This window comes from Triticum aestivum, chromosome 2A, assembly GCF_018294505.1.
Source record: "Triticum aestivum cultivar Chinese Spring chromosome 2A, IWGSC CS RefSeq v2.1, whole genome shotgun sequence".
Taxonomy (NCBI): domain Eukaryota; kingdom Viridiplantae; phylum Streptophyta; class Magnoliopsida; order Poales; family Poaceae; genus Triticum; species Triticum aestivum.
Genome location: NC_057797.1, coordinates 610,298,681 through 610,321,865, shown reverse-complemented (window position 1 = coordinate 610,321,865; position 23,185 = coordinate 610,298,681). Strand labels below are relative to the sequence as shown.

The following is a 23,185-nucleotide window of genomic DNA, read 5'->3' as shown; positions in this document are numbered from 1 at the left end:
AAGCTCCTTCATCATCGCTTCCATCTCGCTCATCGCCGCATCAGACGCGGACGTCGAGCCCATCTTTTCAGATCTCTTACCCGGAGAAAAACGCAGGTTCCACGGGCGGGGAGGTTCCCTAAGCCAAACCCTTCCCGGCCACACTCGCCCGACGCAGGGCGCCGGCGATTGGTGGGGGAGAGGCGGAGGGGATCGCGATCTCCACGTCGGTGTCACAACGCCGCCGGGAGGAGAACAAAACCCTAACGAGAGGGGAGTTTTTTTTTCACGCTGACAACTGGGGCACCCTCACAACCGGGTTATAATATAGAGCAGGAAAAGGTACCAGGCCTGCCAAAGACTCAGGGCACCGCGAGCCCGTGACCCCTCGGCCCCAGTAGTCAGACCCAACGGGAAGGGTGCGCACCGCATAGGGAAGCGCGCGACCAGAAAACCCTCCCGACCATTACTCCTGGCTGCTGCTCGCGCGCCCCGACATCTCCCAAAACCCCACACCACTTCCTCCCCTGCCTCTCGGCCTCTGTCTCTCCGACTCGCGGGCCGGCGAGGCCGCAAAACCCTAGCTCCGCTCCGGCGCCGCGCCGTCGCGATGCAGCGGCTGCTGGCGAGCTCGGTCGTGGCCGCCGCGCCGCGGTGGCTCCCCGTTGCCGACTCGATCCTCCGGCGCCGCCGCCCGCGCCGTTCCCCGCTCCCCATCCTGTGAGCTTCCTCACTCCTTGCCGCGAATATTTTGTGGCATGTGGGGTTCTGTTGTATGGATATTGGTGGAGCATGGGGCACCGGCATTGGTGTGGCACCCGCGGGGGATAGGTTATTATTATTATTTATTTTTTAACTCCCTGGACATTTTAAACGCATGCTGTGTCTGGATAAACCTATTTGAAATCCGTCAAAACCAACTTCATCGACGTTTCTACCATATACTAGTGTTAACAAGATAATGTGGAAAGAGCATCTGTGTCCAGGCCAGGACCATCGGCTCAGGACTTGCATTTAAAAATTGGATTACAAAATTGCTCATACATGAGTTGATTAAGCTCTATTCCGAAGTTCCTATATAGGTAGCCTATTCTTATTAAGAACTCAAGTTCAAATGCTGAAATTTTAATAGCCAACAGAAGATCATTGGCAGAGGATGCTGCCATGATTTTTCACTAAATGCACACAGATATGCAACTGGCAGTGTTTGCTGCATCGCGCCACAAGCTTAGTTATTGGGGATGAAACCAGTGAGCACCTAGCGTTGGCGAGCGAAGTAATGCTGAATATATATGTCCTGGAAAATCCAGTCATGTTAAGATAAAACAATTCTGTGATATCACTCAGCAATACAAGTAATGTCACCGATATGAGCTGGCTCAATTTCAGCTGAGCAAACCTTGAAGGATACACGGAACGGCGTGATCAAAGAATTTGTTGCATATAAATTATTGCACTATGTACATGCACTTATTTTCGCTGAAGATTGAAGTGCTTTGATGTGCTTTTTGATCAAAGTTGATAATAATCTGGCGTATTTAGAGTTTTAGATTGCTTTCTTAATCTTGATGACTGTCTCTACTCCAGGTTATTCAACAGGTCTTGGTCCAAACCAAAGAAGGTTTCACGGAGCATTTCGATGGTGTCTAGTAAGGTGAACAAACAGGGGAATCTCTGCAACGAAGGCATGCTGTCTCATATTATGTGGTGGAAAGAGGTGCTTGCAAACATTTGGCTTCTCTGGTTCTGAGGTGTTTTTCACTTCCATGTGTCGACGCTGATGCCTCTGTTTTGTCACTCTCGTTTTCTTATTTATTGTTTCCAGAGAATGGAGAGCTGCAGGAAACCATCATCTGTCCAATTGACTCAGAGACTCGTGTATTCGAACATATTAGGGTTGGATCCAACTTTAAGGAATGGAAGGTGAATCAGATGCTTGACACATCCTGAACATAATTATGCAATGGTCATATCTCATATGGTCAAACAAATTGTTATTGTTTTTTTAAATACACCTTGTTTTAAGTGGTTAACATGATATTTATACTGCGTCCCAACTCCTGTGTGGATTGCTCCGTCCTTTTGGTTCTCTTATTTGTCTTACAGTTTGCATGTTTTTATCTTTACCTTGTTATCGTAGACATTTAACAGAAATCATGGTGGAATTTTTGTCTCAAAAAGACAAACCTATCTAGCCTGCCCTGAGAAGTTTGCTGTGATTTTGTATCATCTGTAGCTAGTAGTTAGTACCTTCCTTGCAGGGATGGCTTTCTCTTGCTTATATCAATTTTTTCCCAGTGAAATCAGATCCGTTTTCATGCTATTTGCTTTGTCATGTTGATAAGTTTCCATGATCCTTTGCAGCTTAAAGGATGGAACCCTGAACATGGAGATGTTACAATTCAAATCGAAGTTTCCTCGCGAGGTCCTACTTTGCAGAGTATGCTACTACTCTATCCTAATAAATCCGTATGCTCGATCATCTATTGGGACAAAATGAGAAATATGGAACTATGTTGGGCCACCTTTCCTCATCGGCTACTTTTTGGGTGAATTGGTTTGTGCATGAAATCAGTATGATATCCTGGTTGAAAGGTCCTGCGGTGTATACGTGGCTGCTACTGTTAAGAAAAATAATTGCGACCATTACAAGTCCCTGTCGTAGTCCTGGATGCCTGGTTCATAGACGTGTGGGAAGATGTTGAAGTATATTGAGTACCATTTTTCAATAGCTTAAGATTTTTGGTGGTCTGTTTAGTTTATGAAACTCAATACCTCTAACTCTAATCCATATAGTTACTCAGGAAGGGAAAACAAAGCTAAAAGTTATCAAAACCCTATGCTTATATCTTGATATCTCTCTTTTTTTACATCCTTATGTCTTAAGATCTATTTTTTTACATCCTTATATCTTGAGATCTCTATGACATTTACATGTGATGATGTGCTTTGTACATTTCTTATAAATCTTTGATATGTCACATGCCTGTAATGGATGCTTAGTTTGTAAGGAGTGATGCATAAAAGATAAAGATCCTAGTTGTTTCTCTAGTTTCATAATCCACACCGGACACTGATTTAACCGGGAATACGGGAATTGGTGCCTGTGCCAGCCTGGTTTTGTTCAAGAACTGTCACACATGTGTACCAACCTTAACTGGCCACAACATGGTCTAAATCTGGCTTCGCACAAAATTGCGTGCTAGTTGGACGAACACTCTTGCTTGGGCGAAAAATGTTCCGCATGCTCTTGGATTCTGAACCTAGAATTTCTTCAAGTTATCATGCTGACCACTGCACATGTGTGACTTTCCTCCTTTGGAGGTAAATTATGCCTACATAACCTAGACTTATTTCCATTATACCACAAGCTCAACTGTTTTATTATATTTTGCTAAACCATCAGTTGGGTCTTTGAACTTGCGCTTTGAGTTTGAAAACCACTGAGTCACTGGGTCGATCACTGGTCTGGTTTAAGACTAAGCAGGTTTCATTAAATGCCCCTATCTAGATTCCCACTTAGCCAATTGGATTCACTTTCACCATGTTATGAAAAATAATGCTCATATATTTTGTATTTTCTCTATTATATTCTGATTCTCCTCCCCAGACCAAGTTGGATACTCACCTAAGCCCGCCTCTTGTTCAGGTAGGAGATTTCTACGAAGCCATTGGATTTGATGCCTGCATTCTTGTAGAGCATGCGGGCTTAAATCCTTTTGGAGGCTTGCGTTCTGACAGTATTCCAAAAGCTGGATGTCCAATCATGGTATGCTGTTACATAAAATTGTTTGTGCTATTTACTTAGTACTATATGCTTAGATGACCATCACTACTGAGCTGCATAGAGAATCATCAAATTCTTGCATCAGTATCACAGTATGTAAACAAAGTATCATGAAGGAATCAGAGAATATGAAACATTGTATTTCTACAGTGAGCAGATGTTACATTTTACTTAGATTTATGAAGAGACAGCACATAGGTATTAATCTATTTGACATTTACTGGTGCTACTTTTGCGTGCATGATTTAAGTTTTAGCCTAATAATCAGCACCCCGTAGGATATCTTATTTCGCCTTTTTTTTCCAGCTAAATATGATGAACATAGACAACTTATTGTCTAAATCCTTCACTGGCATCTCATCGTTCTCAAAATTTTCATGCTCCTCAATATGTCTCATATCTCATCTAAGCAAACATGCTGTATCTATAGTTACCCCTCAAGCTAAGAGATATGAAGAAATTTGAATTTGATGTGGTTAAATATTCAATTCATAGGTTAATGTTTTCTTGAGTACGCATGTCACATGAGCAAGTAGCTTTGCAGAATTTGCGAGTATAGTTCTTATTTAATTCAGATGTTAATGTTCTCTTGCAAATAGTATGGCATGAGCAATTTCCTTTGCAGAATTTGCGGCAAACATTGGATGATTTGACTCGGTGTGGTTATTCTGTGGTATGGTTTCAACTCATTGCTTATTTGCTTGATACATTGTATTGATAGAAATAAGTTGTACTCCCTCCGTCCGAAAAAGCTTGTCCCTCAAATGGATGTATCTAGCACCAAGTTAGTGCTAGATACATCCATTTGAGGAACAAGCTTGGGACAAGTTTTTCCGGACGGAGGGAGTATGCTGTTATATAGAAATATGCATGTAACTCCGAGGTCTAAAACCAATGTTCAACATATTGGATAAGCCACAAGTTCAGTGAACCACAGGAAATGACATTTGGGAGCTGTATTGAGTAGTGGGTCTGGCTGAATCTCGTCGAACACTGGCATCAACCTTAAATGGTGTAAAAATTGAATGCCCATAATACAGATGAAGCTATTAGTTTTTACTGATCTTGCATCCCTGAACTGATCATCAGGCTGGACTGAAGTTTCTGGTCACATGAGCAACACGGGCTTTTTGTACTCCCTCTGATCTATATTACTTGTCGCTGACTTAGTACAACTTTACATGAATTGCTCACATGATACTGCATCAAGTAAGAATGTCTTTTCCTGGTCTTTCTATTTACCGCGGGGATTTGATCGATAATGTTGGTCAAGTGTGTGTAATGTAGCACTTACATTTTGCTCTTTTATGATCAAGACCATGCTTTGTGAACTATAGCAATAAGTTGAATATTTTCACCATTCATATACCTATCACTTTAGGCATGCGTGATGCATTTAACTACTCAATTTCCTGGCGCTAACCTTTTAGTGACGTTACACATTATTGTTGTCTTCTATTTTTGCCCTGCAGTGCATAGTTGAGGAAATTCAAGGCCCAACTCAAGCCCGTGCTCGGAAAGGTCGATTTATTTCTGGGTAATTGCATAATGATGTAATCGATTTGAGAACTTCCGCTTATAACTTGGTTCCTCCGTCTGGGTTTATTGGGTCTCCTCATATTTTATGTCAAACTTTGACCCTCTATACGACTAACAAAATATGATTTATATGCTACAAAAATTATATCATTGGGTTATTATCCGAAAGGGGATGCACACATATTTTTTTGGCATATAACTTGTATTTTGTCAGTTATTAAATTTATGGTCAAAATTTGACTCTAAATACAAGGAGGTCCAATAAACTTGGATGGAGGGGAGTATTTAATAGTGAACTGTTGATGTTTGTGAACTTTACTATTTTACTATGTTGATTGATTATTCTGTGCATTTATTAACGGCTCAACTTCAAAAGTCTTGCATTGTATTCCATGCATTTATTCATGGCTCATCATAATTACATTGTTCGTCATAACTTCTTTGACATTTGATGTTGCAAACATGTATGTGCTGTTTTCTAATTTAGTGATGTAGTAGTGTTTATCTCCCTTGAGTCTGTTTCTTGTTGCATCACCCATCGTTTTGTACAATATTGTTTCTACTTGAATAGGTTTCTTTTTGGGATTGTACTGCGGTTGGGATGGGGTCTAATAGCAGGAACTAGCATGTTACATTTGATGGCTTGCAATTAGTTCAGTTGATTATTTTAACTTCTATCTTTTGTTACAGCCATGCACATCCTGGTAGTCCTTATGTATTTGGGCTTGCTGAAGTAGACCATGATCTTGAGTTTCCTGACCCAATGCCGGTAGTTGGTACGTTATACTTCCATAACTCTAGATAACTATATTGTCATGCTTTTCTTTTCCGCTGTAAATAGACCGCTATTAAACTCGCGATATGTTTGTTTCCTAAAATTTCATGTGCAGCTCAGTGTGCTTTACGTTGAGAGTTTGATAGTAAATGAGATCTGCAGGGAGTTTCATTGGTGAACGGTCAAGTAAATTAGCTGATATGAATTTTGAACATTGTCTTAGTTATTACCCTTAAATCTTGAAATGATACTCTTCCAGTTGTATTATATATAAGGTTTTACGTTTGTATTAGACGAGAGCTCGGGTAGCAGTTATGATGTAGAAACCTGCAACATTCAAGGTGCTATGTGCTGTGAGCTATTACTCCATTTGCTCAGAAATGTAAAGGACAGACCCAATGCTAGAACCTCCCACACCAGGTGGGGTCTGGGGAAGGATTATCCGAGGCAAGCCTTACCCCTGCACAGTGCAATGCAGAGAGGCTGCGCCGAACCCAGGACCTCTTGTCACAAGTCCTTCATCTGCCCAGAAATATAAGACACATAATTATGCATGCACTCAACATTTTAAAACCAGTACGTGTATATGGATTGAGCATGCGACAATTATTGTGTCGTCTTGCAATTTTTTCATGTTAATAATTGCATTTTACTATTCTTAACTTTTGCATTTCCTGGCTATTAATTAATGAATTCCATAAGACACTCTGCTCTAGTTCCAGCATGGAAGTATTGCACATTCTGATGTTCTTATTTATCAGGGATTTCACGCTCCGCGAAAGGCTATTGCTTGATTTCTGTGCTAGAAACCATGAAAACTTATTCAGCTGAGGAGGGCCTAACAGAGGAAGCCATAGTCACTAAGCTGCGTATATGCCGTTATCATCATTTATACCTTCACAGTTCTCTGAGGAATAATTCTTCAGGTTTGTATGAATTGCTTCTACCATAACTTTATGTGTTTGATCCTGGCATGACTTCTCGGGAACCTGGAAACCAGAAAGTTCTATCTTATGTTGTTATCATTATCATCTGTTTATTTTATAATGTATCACAGCTAAGATTTTGACACTAACACTTTTTTCTCGAACACGCACCAAAATAATTTTGTATTAGAAATCGAAAAATCTAAACAAGCCTACAAAAGAAAGGCAAACAAAACAAACAAAAAGCTAAGGTGAGCTAAACTTTGCTGCGTTCAGATTTTTTTCTCGAGAAAACACAAAGAGACTTGCGTTTCTTTCCATTGAAAATATAGAGTTTATGTTACAATCCTCCTAGGAGGTACAGGGGTGGTGGTGAATGCAGGAAATTAATGTACATCCCAGGTCTGGGGCATGGTGTCTCGAAGGCCAGCGGCACCCGCCTTGGCCCAGAGCGGCCCCTCATCCTTGATCTTCGCAACAAGGTTACCCGCCGTGGGTTGGGCTCCCTCGAAGACACATTCATTGCGGTGTTTCCAGATCATCCATGGGGTCAGCAAGGCCATGGAGGCTGTTAGCCATGCTAAGCTCACGTCATAGGCTAGTGTAGTTTTCTTCCTAAAATAAACATTGCATGGCTGCTGATGTGACACTTCCATGCAGCATGCACGTAGTAGATGGGGACGTGCTGTACGCACGAGCTCCCTCCTGTTCTTTCTGTTATTGTTAACCCGGTCAGCGTGGCACGCTTGTGCATCTGGAGGTCGTGGGATGGTGCAGCCAATCCGGATCACAGCGAGCTGACCGGGGTGGTTAGTCGTTTCAGTTTTGTAACAGAAGAAGAGATAATCTCTCTCTCTCTCTCTCTCTCTCTCTCTCTCTGCCCCGAGGCCCTTGCGCATGGGCTGCGGGGTGCACTGTTCAGCAGCGTGCCACCATTCCATGATGGAAGATTCATTGTTTGGCGGCGCGCAAGGCATGCAAAGCCAGGCAATAATTTCAGGCCAAACCTGTCAGAGAGAATGTACAGCGGAGCAGCAGGTGGTTCATCTTCTCGGTGCTCTGGCATCAAAGCAGGCATCAGGTGTGGTGTTACAGTCCTCGGCGTGCCAGGCGGTCGGTGGTCCAACATCTGTCCTGATCGGCGAGCCAGTGCAAAGGAGGCATGAGGTGTGGTGTTGCAGTCCTCGGCGTGCCAGGCGGTCGGTGGTCCAACATCTGTCCTGATTGGCGAGCCAGTGAAAGAAACGTACCCGAGGGGGCGCCCAGTTCTTCCAAACAAATTTCTAAGACTCACTATGGATTGAACCCTGGAAGGTGGCCTTGTAGCAGGACTTTGCAGAGTAGGATCCGCCCGTAGTCCATTTCCAGAGGAGTCAATCAGGCTTCGTGGTCAGGGTAATGCGCTCGACAGCGTGCCAGAGCCGTATATACTGGCCGATCTCGTGGACGCCCAGCGTGCCCTCGATGTCACGAGCCCAAGCGTTAGCCTGGAGCCCATCAGAAACAGTCCGCATCTTCCTCCTGCGTTTGGAGATGCAGCTGCGGCACAATCTTGCTGATGGAGCTGCCGTCGATCATTGGTCATCCCAGAAAAGGGCCATACGGACGTCACCCAAGGCCATGGAGGTACAGGCGAAGAACAGGGCATGCTCATCCGTGGAGAACTGCAGGTCCAGGTTACTCCATGCCCTGTTTTGGTCGGTGTGGCTGAACCACAGCCATCGTAGGCGTAGCGCCAGCCCGGTGCGCTCCAGGTCGGGGATGCCGAGGTCTCCCAGTTCGATTGGATGGCAAGTCCGGCGCCAGTTGACATGGCAGTTGCCGCCATTGGCAGCCTCGCACCCAGCCCACAAGACCCCTCGTTCAATCTTCTCTAGCTGCTTGATTGTTTTCTTGGGTGGTGCGAAGATCAGCAGCTGGTGCATTGGGATCGCGCAGAGGACAGATTTTAGATCGATTTTTACCATTCAGATACTCCCTCCGTTTTTATTTACTCTGCATATTAGGTTTGACTGAAGTCAAACTTTGTAAAGTTTGACCAAGATTATAGAAAAAAATATAAACATTTAACATAAGAAATCTATATGATGTGAAAATACATTCAATAATGAATCTAATGGTATTGATTTGTTATTGTATATGTTAATATTTTTGTTTATAAGCTTTGTCAAAGTTTACAAAGCTTGACTTTGACCAAAGCTAATACGCGGACTAAATAAAAACGGAGGGAGTACATTGGTACTGCCAATGTCTTGGCAATTAACTATTTATGGAGAATGTTTAACAGTATCTCCATCTTCCTCCATTAGCTTGATCGTGGCTTGACCCTTCTGTTTGGGCATTTGCTCCTTTTCAACATTTATCAAAACATTGATGTTTGTTATAAATGTTGCAACCCAAGATGTCCCTACTGTGATTTTAACACAAGAAACTCTATGATAACATTAACAACAACATTGTTTGTGGAGGCATAGTTGTGTTATTAGGATGAGAGAATTGTGATGTTAATGTACCTTGAGTTTTCTAATCTACCTGTTCATGTAATATATTACATGTCATTTGCTCATGGTGTAGGGACATCACGCTGGGGAGAATTTGGCGAGGGAGGGCTCTTGTGGGGAGAGTGCAACGGAAAGTCTTTTGACTGGTTTGATGGCTCTCCTATTGACGAACTTTTATGCAAGGTCTATATCTTTTTGTTGATATGCATCGTTGAAAGAATGATCATCGTTCATTTTGTCTGCACAGTCCATATTTTGTTATCAATTGTTGTTATTGTGCCATAAGCTGTTCTATATTCTTCTCAATAAGGTTTGGATATTGTTTCATAATTCTTACAACTAAAAGCTTTCTTTTGTCAAGGTAAGGGAAATATATGGCCTGGATGAGAAAACTAGTTTTCGCAACGTCACTATCTCGTTGGAAGGGAGGCCTCAACCTTTATATCTTGGAACTGCTACTCAAATTGGTATGCAGAAGCGTATTCACTATTGTTTTGATCTTTCTAAAGACCTTTCGGAAGTGTGGGAATCTTATTTCTGAAATCCATGTGCTAACATAGGAGTGATACCAACTGAGGGGATCCCCAGTTTACCAAAAATGCTACTCCCTCCAAATTGTGCCGGGCTTCCATCAATGTAAGTGTTGTTATTTGTTAGATTAACATCGCAAAAATGCTTGTGGCACCCAGCTAAAATGATATGTTTTAGGCCTCGATCTTGTTATTTTGTATGTTTGTTGGGCCATCATTAGTTAATTAATTTTACTTATGCGACGATTTCTTCCCATGCTAGTCATCATGGTAACTCAGCAAACAGTTGAGTGACCTTTGTGACCTTGTATTCCTATATTGGTTCTGAAATTTCAGTGGTATATAATTTGCCTAAAATATGGGTTATGTGACAAAAGAATGATATCATCAACTCATATGTAAAAACATGCTCAAGTAATATCACTTTTGTGTCGTACAGCCAACAACTTTATTGGGTTTAATAGTTGGTCAACCTTAAGGGTCAGTTCTTTTGGGCAATTCTCCCAGAATTGACCCCCTCCTCAGCTTCTTCCAGAATTGCCACTTAATATTTTTTTACAATTCCTAGCTAATTAGACCTTAACTAGCTAGGAATTGTAAAAAAATATTAAGTGGCAATTCTGGGAGAAGCTGGGGAAGGGGTCAATTCTGGGAGAATTGCCCAAAAGAACTGGCCCTAAATCTTGCATGCATGGACGCCTTACATGAAGAAACATAAACAACAACAACAACAACAACAAAGCCTTTAGTCCCAAACAAGTTGGGGTAGGCTAGAGGTGAAACCCATAAGATCTCGTGACCAACTCATGGCTCTGGCACATGGATAGCAAGCTTCCACGCACCCCTGCCCATAGCTAGTTCTTTGGTGATACTCCAATCCTTCAGGTCTCTCTTAACGGACTCCTCCCATGTCAAATTCGGTCTACCCTGACCTCTCTTGACATTCTCCGCATGCTTTAGCCGTCCGCTATGCACATGAAGAAACATAGGGAGTACTATTTTCAAACGGAGTTAATAATTCGTTTTGTAATCCTAATTCCTACCACCAATATTACTTGTGAAAATTTTAAGCAGTGAGCTATTGAGTATGATAAGAGGCGTCATTTAGGAATTGCTGTATATCTTCCTTTGCAACTGCACTTACTCAAATTAAAAATGTATCACTTTTCGTAGGGATTGCTAAAACTGTATCACTATGCTATGCATTATGTTGTAGTACATGGGACTACATTTATACGAGATACCATCTTTGGGGCATGACCTTTGTAATCCATTCTTTGTGTTTGCTTTGCTTTTTGAGGTTGACTTCTTATTATTATGATATGTAGGTATATAAGAGATCTTCTTCTTAATCCTCCATCTTTTGATGTTGCCTCTGCAATTCAAGGTAAAAATCTGTTCAGAGTTGCAGTCATGATCCTTTCATGATGGATTCAGTTCTTGCACTACTTTACAGTTAAAACTTGAAACTTTGAGTTCACTGTGGAAGATAATATTTATTTGACGGAGCTTGCTTCAGCACTTCTCTTAAAGAAAACTTGGTGAACCTTGATGCAAAATTTTTTATACATAAGTAGGTTGATATGGCTAATGATGATCGATCAGGAGTTATATAGAGTTGATGAGCCGCTTTAAAATATTACAATGGTACTGTAAAATGAAACTAATTTACTTTGACATATATTAAACCTATAAGAATACTTTTGTCCTTTCACATTTTGTTGATCCATGAGCATATATCGAATGTTTCCCCTTCAAGAAATCTTATCGAACTCCGTGAATTAGCCTTCAGGAGGTAACATGGGATGCTGGTGTTCGCATTTGGCTTGCACCCCGGCAACGGTGCTATGACATTGCTGCGCAGCCATGAGAGCCAACTGAAAATAGTTAAACATATGTCTCTGGTCTTGTTGTGGTTGCTGGCCAACATTCAACCATGGAAGAAAAAAACTAGGTGACTGTATCGATGTGGCAGACCACGACAAGAACATTGATCTGTTTCTCAAAGTTTGGGTTTACATGCCCGATTTCATAGTTGAGGGTTGCTTTGGTTGCAGTTCTAAAAGTTGGCATCAGTATGCAATGCATGTTTTTTTTTTGTGTGTGGCAATTTTGTATTTTCCACTTGTCCCAGTTTATCTCTTAAAGGTTTATGATTTGTGATATTTACTACATGTGCTAGAATTTTTTACCAAACTCTGTAAATCTTACTCTTGCAGAGGCTTGCAGGCTTATGTGCAGCATAACTTGTTCGATTCCAGAATTTACTTGCATACCATCCGCGAAGGTTCCTTCTTAACATTTTAGAGTAAATATGGCAACAATTGAACCATCGGTTATCTAAAGTTATTTCTTTTTTATGCATGTTCATGCCAGACAAGTAAATTTGACGTTTCGTAAATCGGACGTCAGCAGTTATATACTACAGCATAACTCTCAGTATATTGGTCTCATTTCTCATCTGACTTGATACTTATGTACAATAGTCGATTGGCCAGATGTGTGTGTTAAGTACATGATTTAAGTTTTCATTGTTACTGTTAGTTTGAACAATTGGGTGTGGATTCTTTAGCTCCTTTGAACTGTAATGAATGCATAATTTATCAATTTATATGAGAAATGGAACAAAATTCAAAATAGATAATGGAAGATATTCTACGTTCATTCTTTATAGCCAGGTGCTTAAAAGTACAATTCAAGAATATTGACTCAAACAAAACTATCCACACCTTATCACTGTTATTAACAGACTACTCTGGCTCTTCAAGTGATAACTGGATTTCTAGGAGCTCTGCAAAATGGCCTTGGACCTGGTGTTTCCATTCATTATTGTTGTTGCACCTTTTCTTTTTTCCTTTTGATAATCTTTTTAGTTGGTATTCATCGATTTATATGTTATCTCATTATTCTAATCCATGACTTGCTTTGCAGCAGTTTTTCACTTTATCATGTTGTACTTCAGCTCGTTTGTTTGCCTTATATTTATCTAGCAAATTTGATTTTGCAGCTTGTGAAATTACTTGAGTCAAAAGAGGTTAATCACATCGAATTTTGTAGAATAAAAAATGTCCTTGACGAGATTATGTTAATGAATGGAAACACTGAGCTTTCAGCTATCCAGAACAAATTGCTCGAACCTGCTTCGGTGGTTACTGGGTTGAAAGTTGATGCTGATATACTAGTAAGTCTTGTTTGATATTCATGAGCCACAGATGTGCAATATTCATGCATATTAATATTTCTAGTCAATCATATTTCCTTCTACCTATCATCGATCTGGAATCTCTTTTTATTTTGTTGCAGATTAAAGAATGTAGATTTATTTCCAAACGTATAGGTGAAGTGATATCTTTAGCTGGCGAAAGTGATCAGGCAATAACTTCATCGGAATATATTCCCAAGGAGTTCTTTAATGATATGGAGTCATTTTGGAAGGGGCGTGTGAAAAGGGTCCATGCCGAAGAAGAGTTCACCAATGTTGATGTCGCTGCTCAGGCATTATCAACAGTGGTATGTTTGAAGCAATGCATTTATTTCTATAAATTGGGCGTTATGCAAAAACAAAAGAGAGTAAAAAAAAATTATTACCATTGTGGGCGTCTACATTTATTAAACTTACCCGCATGGAAATATTGTAGTTAGTTCATTTACGAGAAACATCAGCGCTATAATACATCTAGGTCACTGAGATTTATACAAACATCAACTATGGTCTTGAACATTTCTTTTCATCTCATCTTTGACTTGGTTTATACAAACACATATCAATCTTCTCAGGTCACTGAAGATTTTCTGCCAATTATTGTAAGAGTAAAAGCCGTGATGTCCTCGCATGGAAGTTCTAAAGGGGAAATCTCTTACGCAAAAGAACACGGGGCTGTTTGGTTTAAAGGGAGGCGACTCGCACCAACTGTGTGGGCCAACACACCTGGTGAAGAACAGATAAAACAACTAAAGCCTGCGATTGATTCAAAAGGTAGAAGAGTTGGGGAAGAATGGTTTACAACAACCAAAGTTGAGAATGCTTTAGCCAGGTACTGGCCGAATGGATGACAGCCACTTTCTGACTTTGTAGTGCCGCTTAATAAATGCTTCACTGCTCTGGCAGCCCCCTTGACCGCTTTCATAAACATTGTACAATTAGCTTACTATCAGAAGTTTCTGCATTACTGCAAAATGAAACCTCGCTGTGGTCACATATGTTAATGAAATATGTACATGACTATATTCTGAAAAGGTTGCATATGTCAATTAATCTACTGTTACATTGAACTGTACTGCTTTATTTGAACTCCTTAAGATAAGATAGTTTTAATCCTTTCTGAAAAATGGTCATTTTGGAATCTGTGCTAATCAAATATATTTTAGGTTTTACCACCACATCGAAAACTATACCAACATTTGCAACATTACATTGATATTACTAAATTTTTCATGAAATATATCATTAATGTTTATTTAGTTTTATTTGAAACAATATATCTTCATCAAAATAGATTCTCAGCGTATTTAGTACCTTCTAGAACAGGCAATTATAGCAGCACACTCCAGTCCCCGTAACATTTACTGAAACTATGCTAATATTGCTTTTCTCAGGTATCATGAAGCTTGTGATAATGCAAAAGGTAAAGTTCTAGAGCTATTGAGAGGTCTTTCAAGCGAATTACAGGACAAGATCAATATCCTTGTCTTCTGCTCAACGTTGCTCATCATAACAAAAGCACTTTTTGGTCATGTTAGGTGATTACTTTTGGCCTTCCTTCTAGAAGTATCATTTGAGTATTGAACTATTGTGTGCATTTTCTCTTTGCATAAGCCTATAACATGCATTTTGATAGAGTTCATCCATTCTTGCTATTCTGTCTGTTGGACTGGTTAGTCTGTATAAAACAACTGTTTGACATTAAACGGGTCAGTTATTTTGCATGAATTCCTGGCATTGTCTTCTGTGACTGGTAGTAGCCAAAATCCAGTTTCGTAGTTAACTTGTTATGCCAGGGCCACTGACATGAAACCTGGATATTGGGTGTGCATCTCTGTATGTTATGCAGTTTATATATCTGCTGGAAACTATTGACAGCTATGGACACTAGAATTAAATGGCCTAATATTCCACACCTTTGCACTCTTTACAAAGTCATTTTATTAGGCGTAATGTCATATTTATGCTCATATATTTCTGTCTTGGCGATCCACCTATGCACGTTGATCTGATGCCATGCATTTTCTCGGATCTTGATCAGTGAGGGTCTAAGAAGGGGCTGGGTGCTTCCTGCCATATATCCCTTATCTAAGGTACCTATTTTTATCACGTCTCTCTATTTTGAGTCTAGATAATGATCTCAAACAAAAGTAGGTGGATTAGGACTCTATGCCATTTTTCTTGCTTAGATTTAATTAACCTATATGTGTTGCTTCAGTTTGTTGGCCTGGTTGTGTTGCACGATGTTTTCTTCATTCCATGGAATGATTATGATTTAAGTAGTCATATTTCATTTTTCATGGATGCATATGCTAAGCCCAGTTGGAATACTCTTTTGACATGCACGTGGATCACTATTGTTCACTGGCCAGTCATGGCTACCTGAGACAGTTCAGAATGACTCTGATTAGTCCAGTTAGCATATATGACATAAATATAGCATATAAAATTGGAAAACGGATGAATGATGGCCCACAACCCCATTGAAGCCCAGGGCCGTTATCAGACGACGGGACAAATGTACCTTTTATCTATGGGACATCTGCATATAGGAGTCCATATCCATTCAAAGAAAGTTTAAAACAAGTATTTACCAGCGAATGTGCAGTTTCAATATAAGAAAAGTGTATGCATGATGAGAGCATCAAACATTTGCACTAGTTTGAGTTTAGAAGCCCTGACTGAGGTGGTCCAGTGCCCAGTGAGTTTCCCTTCTGTGTGTGATTTGAGGTATAAAATAATCCATCCACATGATTTGCAGTTTTGCAGTCAACCAATCAGCACCGGCATCAAAATCTTGAAATGGTTAGATGTGGAGTACCTGATCTGCTCTCATAATAACGCAGTCCTTTATTACTAGCTTCTTAAGCGAGGAATTACCCTATTGTTCTTTGCTACAATTAACATGGATACAGAAGACTAAGTAGAACCAGGGCATCATGCACCAGAAATTCATATAGTGCACACCGGGACCAAACCTTTAGCTCGTGGGTCTTGTTGATTCAGTGCAAAAACATATTCTTGAGCTGGATTTTTTGCCAATTTGAATTTGTGCTGTGGTCTTGCAGTATTGTTAAATGTCAGGTATACAATGATAGACTTAATCTTGATTTGATTTTTATCAAGAAGGGTTTAACATAGTTTTGTTGGACCAAGACTATCCTTTGCGTATATCCGTCCGTAAATATCCCATTTCAAATATTGAAACAATCAGGACTTTTTGGAGATTGGATGCCAATCGGGGTTATAACGGGTCCGGTATCAGCAACACCAGCCAATCGTGTTGGTACGGTGGGTTCCCCATACCCACTATTCGGAAAAAAAGCTTGCCATAGCAGATCTGTACCAAGCAACACAGCTGCCAGATGAAATGTTCCTTTCTGATGAACTGAAGTGTTCCGATCTCTTCTCTACCACTAACATCTTTACTAATTCTTACAATGTTGTAAACTTGCTTGAGTGTGGATTGTTTATGCAGGATTATAGTACGGAAGAAAGCTCAAGCGAAATGGATTTATTAAGACTCTTTCCTTACTGGCTTGATACTAATCAAGGGAATGCAATACTGAATGATGTCAACATGCGTTCTTTGTTTATTTTGACTGGTCCAAATGGTGGAGGTAAATCCAGTATGCTGCGATCAGTCTGCGCGGCTGCATTGCTTGGAGTATGTGGCCTGATGGTGCCAGCTGCTTCAGCTGTCATTCCACACTTTGATTCTATAATGCTGCATATGAAGGCCTATGACAGTCCAGCTGATGGGAAAAGTTCGTTTCAGGTGCCAATTTTGTAGCTTTGCTTATTTGTTTCTGTAAAATCTGTGTCCTGTATTCCCAAGAACACAGGTGCTACACTATCTTTATAATGTTCAGTTTTTCCGGATCATGGAGTCAAGCCTGATAAAAGTCGAGATGCTAGAAACTATATGTATGAATGTACAATATCTTGAAGAACAAAACAACTGTGCTGCATGTTCAAATCGCATGTAATGATAAATTGTCTGAACGGTCAAATCCCCACCAAGTTGGTGTTCTGCAGTTAGCTAAGCATGCTAATAAGTTCATGTTACATATGTTATGCTGAAGTTGGTCTAACTTGGTTTTGACATTTTCTTGCTCTAGTATGAATTTAGTTTACTAGTGTACTAGCACTTTGTCATTGGTTCTCTGTGCATGTGATACTATTGTTCATTTCTTAATTATATTTTCCTGTGGCATTATTTATACATAGAATAATCTTATTAACGTCCATGGAAAAATACTTTGTTTTGATAATATGTTCTTTTCAGATCGAAATGTCAGAGATACGATCTTTAGTTAGTCGAGCTACTGGTAGGAGTCTTGTTCTCATCGATGAAATTTGTAGAGGCACAGAAACTGCAAAAGGAACTTGTATAGCTGGTAGCATCATTGAAAGGCTGGATGACGTTGGCTGCCTGGGCATCGTATCAACCCATTTACATGGCATTTTTGACCTTCCTCTTTCACTCAACAATACTGATTTCAAGGCTATGGGAACAGAAGTGGTCAATGGGTGCATTCAGCCAACATGGAGACTTATGGATGGCATCTGTAGAGAAAGCCTTGCTTTTCAAACAGCCAGGAAGGAAGGTATGCCTGACTTGATAATTAAAAGAGCAGAGGAGCTATATTTGACCATGAGCAGAAGCAACAAACAGACATCATCAACAGCCCACCATGGGCCTTCCGTTGGCTACTCCAATGTAAATGACTTGGTTGATATGCCTGATGGTCTGGGAAATTTCTTCGAACCTCCGTCAGGTGCTACTGGACTGCTGCCAAAGGATGTCGAGAGCATTGTTACCACAATATGCAAAGATAAACTGTTGGATCTCTACAACAAGAGAAGCATCTCAGAACTGGTTGAGGTGGTCTGCGTTACTGTAGGTGCTAGGGAGCAACCGCCACCTTCAACTGTTGGGAGGTCCAGCATCTATATCATCATCAGACGTGACAACAAGCTCTATGTTGGACAGGTATTTCTGCACATTCATGTATTCTTTTGTTTCTTCGTCTAAGGGCATGAAATATTGACTCCATCCCTGCCTGCAGACGGATGATCTTGTGGGCCGTCTTGGTGCTCATAGATCGAAGGAAGGTATGCAGGATGCCACAATATTATACATCATTGTTCCTGGCAAGAGTGTTGCCTGCCAACTGGAGACTCTTCTCATAAATCAGCTACCCACGAAAGGTTTTAAGCTCACCAACAAGGCAGATGGCAAGCATCGGAACTTTGGTATGTCTGTAACCTCTGGAGAAGCCATGGCTGCACACTGAACTGACCCACTGAACATCCAGTTTTAACTCGTAGAGGCCAAAGGGGAGTGGAGCTTCATCTTTGATTTCCTTATCTGTTTTTTTGGCTTATAGGAGGCAGGAGCTAACTGATACCATGTTTTCCACCCCAATTTTGTCTGATTGGTCATATGGCCTAGCTATGTTCGTAGTAGGGGCAATTCTTCTATCATGTGTAAGGAATTACCAACGTAAATATTTTTGCAATCCTGTAAATGCTTATCTTTGTGCAACAGTGCAATTTGAGGCCCTACTGGCCCAAATAGTAGTTCCCTTTACTGGCTACAGGTTCCAAACATCAGGTTGGGTGAAAATAGCACTAGTAATCACCAGTGTTGTAAGCAATACCCCAAATGTAACCCCAGAAAAGGCTACGTGTAGAATATAGTAGTGCAGAGTGATGCAAATTCAAACTAAGACATCATTTTTGTAAGGATCATGTTTTCACATTATAGCATAATTCTACATTTTCTGAACAGAAATCACCCAGTTAGGAGAATTTTAAGATTTAATGAAATACCTATAATATTTTCAATATATGTAATGTGGGATTGCTTGTTTAAGCATGGGGAAGTTGTTGTACACGTAAAATTTTAAACAATGAACAGCTATTCAAGGTAAACAATATTTTGGTGGTAACCCGAACGCCTAGAGGGGCCGCAAGCCAGGAATGGGTCGACTCATTCCAGGTACATGCCCTAAGTAGTGGATCAAGCAGCAAGCCATGACACACGAGCACAACACGCACACGGCACAAGCATGCACGCACGCAGCGGCTCAAGCCAACGCACGGCCGCTGGCACAGTCCGAAGCGGCAGTACGCACGCAAGCACGCTAGTAGAGGCACACACACCCGCCGAGCTCGTCGGCGGTTGTAGCCGGTCGGCCGTGGCATCCAGCGAGCGAGGTGGCTGCCACGGAAGCCCACCTCGGGCGGAGGCCCTTGTCCACCTGTAGCGGGCCAGGACGTGGCGACTAGATCCTCGTCGGCTCGTCGCCACCTTCACCGGCGGCCACCACCTTCGGTGGCGAGTGGCGACAAGGGAGAGGGAGGGCCGGCAGCGAGCAAGGGTTTCGCCGCCCGAGTCGCACCCGCGAGACGCGATGCCGAGACCCAATTACTAGTATGGAGTAGGTAGTTATGTCAGTAGACGACATAGAGGAGAGTTGCAGGCCGAAGGAGCTAGTACCACGAATATAACGAAGGATCCTCTTGATTATGGCACGTTGACACGCCGGCCGATCATGCATATGTAAGCAGACTTGCTGCAAACATAAGCGATGTTGGCGCGGGTGATCGTGAGATAATGTTGACCTTCGCGAGGCTCCAACAGTAAAAGGGATCATCAGCATCGGCTTTTTATTCACAGTGTGGACAGGTTTATAGGCTCACCCACAGTATTAACTGGAGTATTAAGAAATGGTCTTCCATAAATAATAGAGATATTTTTTATTTTCAAGCATATCAAGTATGATATAATCATTATGTATCAATTGATTATATAATCTCAAGGGAACATTCTCTATTATACCCACCAGTATCTTCGTAGACTTGCTCTGTTCGGATCCCCTCCGCTCCCCAACTACAACTCCCGGAGTGGAGGGAGCGCCAGCACAATCAGGCGGAGCAGCTCGAACCCAGCTCCTCGCGCGGAGCGGAGTTGAGAGTTGGGAGAGCTTCCGAACAGGCTCTTATTGGCCATCTGTAAGGTTACGGAAGTATGGGTATAGTTCGCTATATCAAGTTTTACATAAAGCAAAAGTGACATTTCACTCACCCCGTTGCCCATACCGCATGAAGCATTAACAATACCGATTGCCCTGATTGAGCAAAGATATATTAGGAACTATATAGGGTCTCGAATCTTGGTTGTTATTTTTTCCTTCAGAAGAATAGTTAGCCAATATAATGGCCACCTCTTCATTGTCGATCTTCCACTTTTTTCTACTTAGAATAGCTCTTATGAATTTTTCATACATGGATCTTAATAGCAGCAAGGAACTACATATTGGGTAACATGGGAGTTATTGGCCAATACACCTATTTGACTGCATTAAGTTTCAATCACGTGAGAATGCTTATCAAGAATTTTAGCACATGACTCATGTCATGCAAATCCCCCCCCCCCCCCATATGACCAATCTTGTGGTCTTGACCTTGAAGATGCTTACTAAGCACCTTGTTTGAGTTTTATTGACGCCCCATAAAACTTCCAACGGCTCTTAGCAAGGTCAAATCCTCTCCACTACTTCCTAGGAGACGTGCTTGTCACTGGCTTTTGTCTTGTCTTTGAAATTATCCATTGCCTCTTGCCTAAAATAAATAAATTATCCATTATTTTTAGAGGTATCTCCTCAACATGCCATTATTCATAATCAATTGTGATAACATCAAATAAGTTTTCGGCCTTGCTCATGGTCTTGCTTATGAATGTTCCTCTTGGACTGCAATGAAGCATAATGTGCCATTTTTATGAATACCTTTATTGAATAAATTCACAAGAAAGGAATAATTTGCAACACAATGTTGAGGAAATTTTATCAAAAGTTTAGAGCCCCCCACACCCCAAAGAGACCGTGGCACATTTTCTCCTTTTTGTTGTTCAAAGTTCTACATTTTAAGACGATATTTCTTGGTTCTTGAATCCATCAAGAATTTTTGCTTGAACCAGAGAGAACATTCTGCCCAACTGAGATACAATGGTGTGGTTGATCAACAAGCCATTACTTTTCTTTAACTTTAAAAGCGACAACCTAAAAAGTTTTAGCATGGTTAATTCACATGCTAGTTTTTTTATCTTTAATTCACAGGTTCTCCTTTGCTTCTCTTGCAAAAGTTTGACTTTATACCATGTGGATTAATAAACATCGATAACAAAATCTTCAATGGTGATATCAGGGAGAATAATAGGTGATCTAATTTTTATCAAAGAAGGAGCACCATATCCCCCAATAGTTCTTTCCACTACCACCTTAGGCGCATGTTCCAAAGACATAATTGCAAAAAGAAGATTAAATCAACATTTTTGAAAGTTTTTTCTACCTTCTTGACAAACTCCCCACATATCTCTTGTGGGATTCTTCAAAGTATGGTGGTAAATAATTCTTTCTAGAGCAAGCAAATCTCGTGTGGTCTAGAAGTATCATCTAAGGAAGAAAATTCCTACAAGTAAGTCAAAGGAACTAACGCTAAGAGCTAGACTCTGACAATGGTGCCAGAAAACATGTTTGATATCCCGCACATGGTTAGTTGAAGCATGAATTTTAGAAGTATCATTCTAGCTTAATACTGGTCCCAAGAATCAAGGAGAGTGTTATTCTTGGTTTTTGGTCACACTTGCGTGTCACTTGTCTCAAATGCTTAACTAGTTCCTAATAGACTTGCGTAACAATGGTTGTAAACTACATGACTGGATTTAAAATGTAAAATTTGAGAGAAAAGTAAATAAGTAGAAAAGTAATGAAGTTTTCCCTACAATGTGATGATTAGGTGTATGAGATATGAGTTCATGGTAAATATTAGAGACACTTTTTGTCAAGCAGTAGTGCGATTTTACTCTTTATCTTGGATGCTTGGTAGGTGAGTCACCTGTAAATAATTGAACTCCCCATGCTAGGCTTCCTCAACATTATTGTGTTCCTTCTCCTTAAAAAACAATGTCCTCCTCCTCATGTTACCATTAATCGATGATTGATTCGGTAATTAGGATCAATGGATCGAACTGGTACCTTAAGGGTCATGTATTCCTGTGCTTCTTGGCACCTTTGCTCCTTATTGACACCAAAACTTGCCACATGAAGTTCGCATAATCACTAGACAAACACATGCTTACCCATGTAGGACTTTGGATCATGTTGCCTAGGTTCTCAAATTAGACAAAACACAATGGTTACACCATGGATAAACAACCACACCGACTAATCCTCAAAGAAATCACACAATTATCAAATAATATTAGGCAAATCCACATCTTATTAATCTTGTACATCTCCCAAGCCCGAGGTGAACTACTCATGCATGGGAGAGGGAACATAATGAAGCACATAGATCAAATAAATGGAAATCAACTCGATAATAACATAAATCATCATGATAAGATGGATGATTAATAGGTTCCTTATCTCTAGAATAAGGTTTGAATTGGAGATTACAAATCCCTAACTCCCGAATGTGTATATCTCTCTCACGATGTGGATCTCCAATAGTGGATCTTGTTTGAAGGATGAGAAATCTAACATGGATCTAAGTGAGGGTCCTCCCTTATGGATCTTCTCTTTCCTAGTCTTCTCTCTTGTTTCGGGGATATTCTGATCATTTGAATGTACCACCCTTCATTAAAGTTGTAAGTTTTGAAGTGTTAAAAGGTGGTGTTGAGTGGGATGACCGAGAGTGGTCGTACCATTGCTTAGCGAGGGTGTTGACTCCTTGCCTTTGTCTCCAAAGGAAAGCAGTTCAATTCCCCTTGTCTGCACAATCTTGGTGCTAGTTTCTATAAAAATCTAATAACCTACAAAATAGACAAGAGCCAGGGTTTCCCTAATAATGGCAATAAAATAACCACCCGAACTCGAATTCATGCAAAAATACAATGTGTGCAATGTGAAATCTCTAAGAAAGTATGATGCAT

General features: G+C 40.8%; 1 protein-coding gene across 3 annotated transcripts; it reads left to right on the top strand.

The window, feature by feature from the left end:
- The first annotated feature begins 395 nt into the window (after window positions 1–395).
- Window positions 396–18,990, top strand: LOC123189726 (DNA mismatch repair protein MSH1, mitochondrial). Of its 3 annotated transcripts, XM_044602198.1 has the most exons (22): window positions 396–699; window positions 1,567–1,696; window positions 1,805–1,902; window positions 2,344–2,419; window positions 3,629–3,748; window positions 4,392–4,439; window positions 5,239–5,303; window positions 5,996–6,081; window positions 6,842–7,006; window positions 9,581–9,690; window positions 9,869–9,974; window positions 10,068–10,143; window positions 11,366–11,424; window positions 12,257–12,324; window positions 13,045–13,218; window positions 13,341–13,547; window positions 13,815–14,071; window positions 14,634–14,777; window positions 15,281–15,332; window positions 16,718–17,017; window positions 17,528–18,235; window positions 18,312–18,990. In XM_044602198.1, exons 1-22 carry the CDS (start codon window positions 590–592, stop codon window positions 18,537–18,539), a joined length of 3,387 nt encoding a protein of 1,128 aa, XP_044458133.1. In that variant the 5' UTR covers window positions 396–589; the 3' UTR covers window positions 18,540–18,990. The 3 variants fall into 3 exon arrangements, with proteins under 3 accessions (XP_044458133.1, XP_044458134.1, XP_044458135.1); XM_044602199.1 differs by lacking the exons at window positions 396–699; window positions 1,567–1,696; window positions 1,805–1,902; ... (1 more) ...; window positions 3,629–3,748; window positions 4,392–4,439 and adding an exon at window positions 4,583–4,975; XM_044602200.1 differs by lacking the exons at window positions 396–699; window positions 1,567–1,696; window positions 1,805–1,902; ... (1 more) ...; window positions 3,629–3,748; window positions 4,392–4,439 and having other exon boundaries at window positions 5,239–5,287.
- The last annotated feature ends 4,195 nt before the right edge of the window (window positions 18,991–23,185 follow it).

Coding starts and splice junctions, on each gene's coding strand:
- LOC123189726 (XM_044602198.1), top strand. CDS start 590: ATGCAGCGGCTGCTGGCGAGCTCGGTCGTGGCCGCCGCGCCGCGGTGG. Junction 14,072..14,633: donor GTTGAGAATGCTTTAGCCAG/GTACTGGCCGAA, acceptor TGCTTTTCTCAG/GTATCATGAAGCTTGTGATA. Junction 18,236..18,311: donor ACAAGCTCTATGTTGGACAG/GTATTTCTGCAC, acceptor CCCTGCCTGCAG/ACGGATGATCTTGTGGGCCG.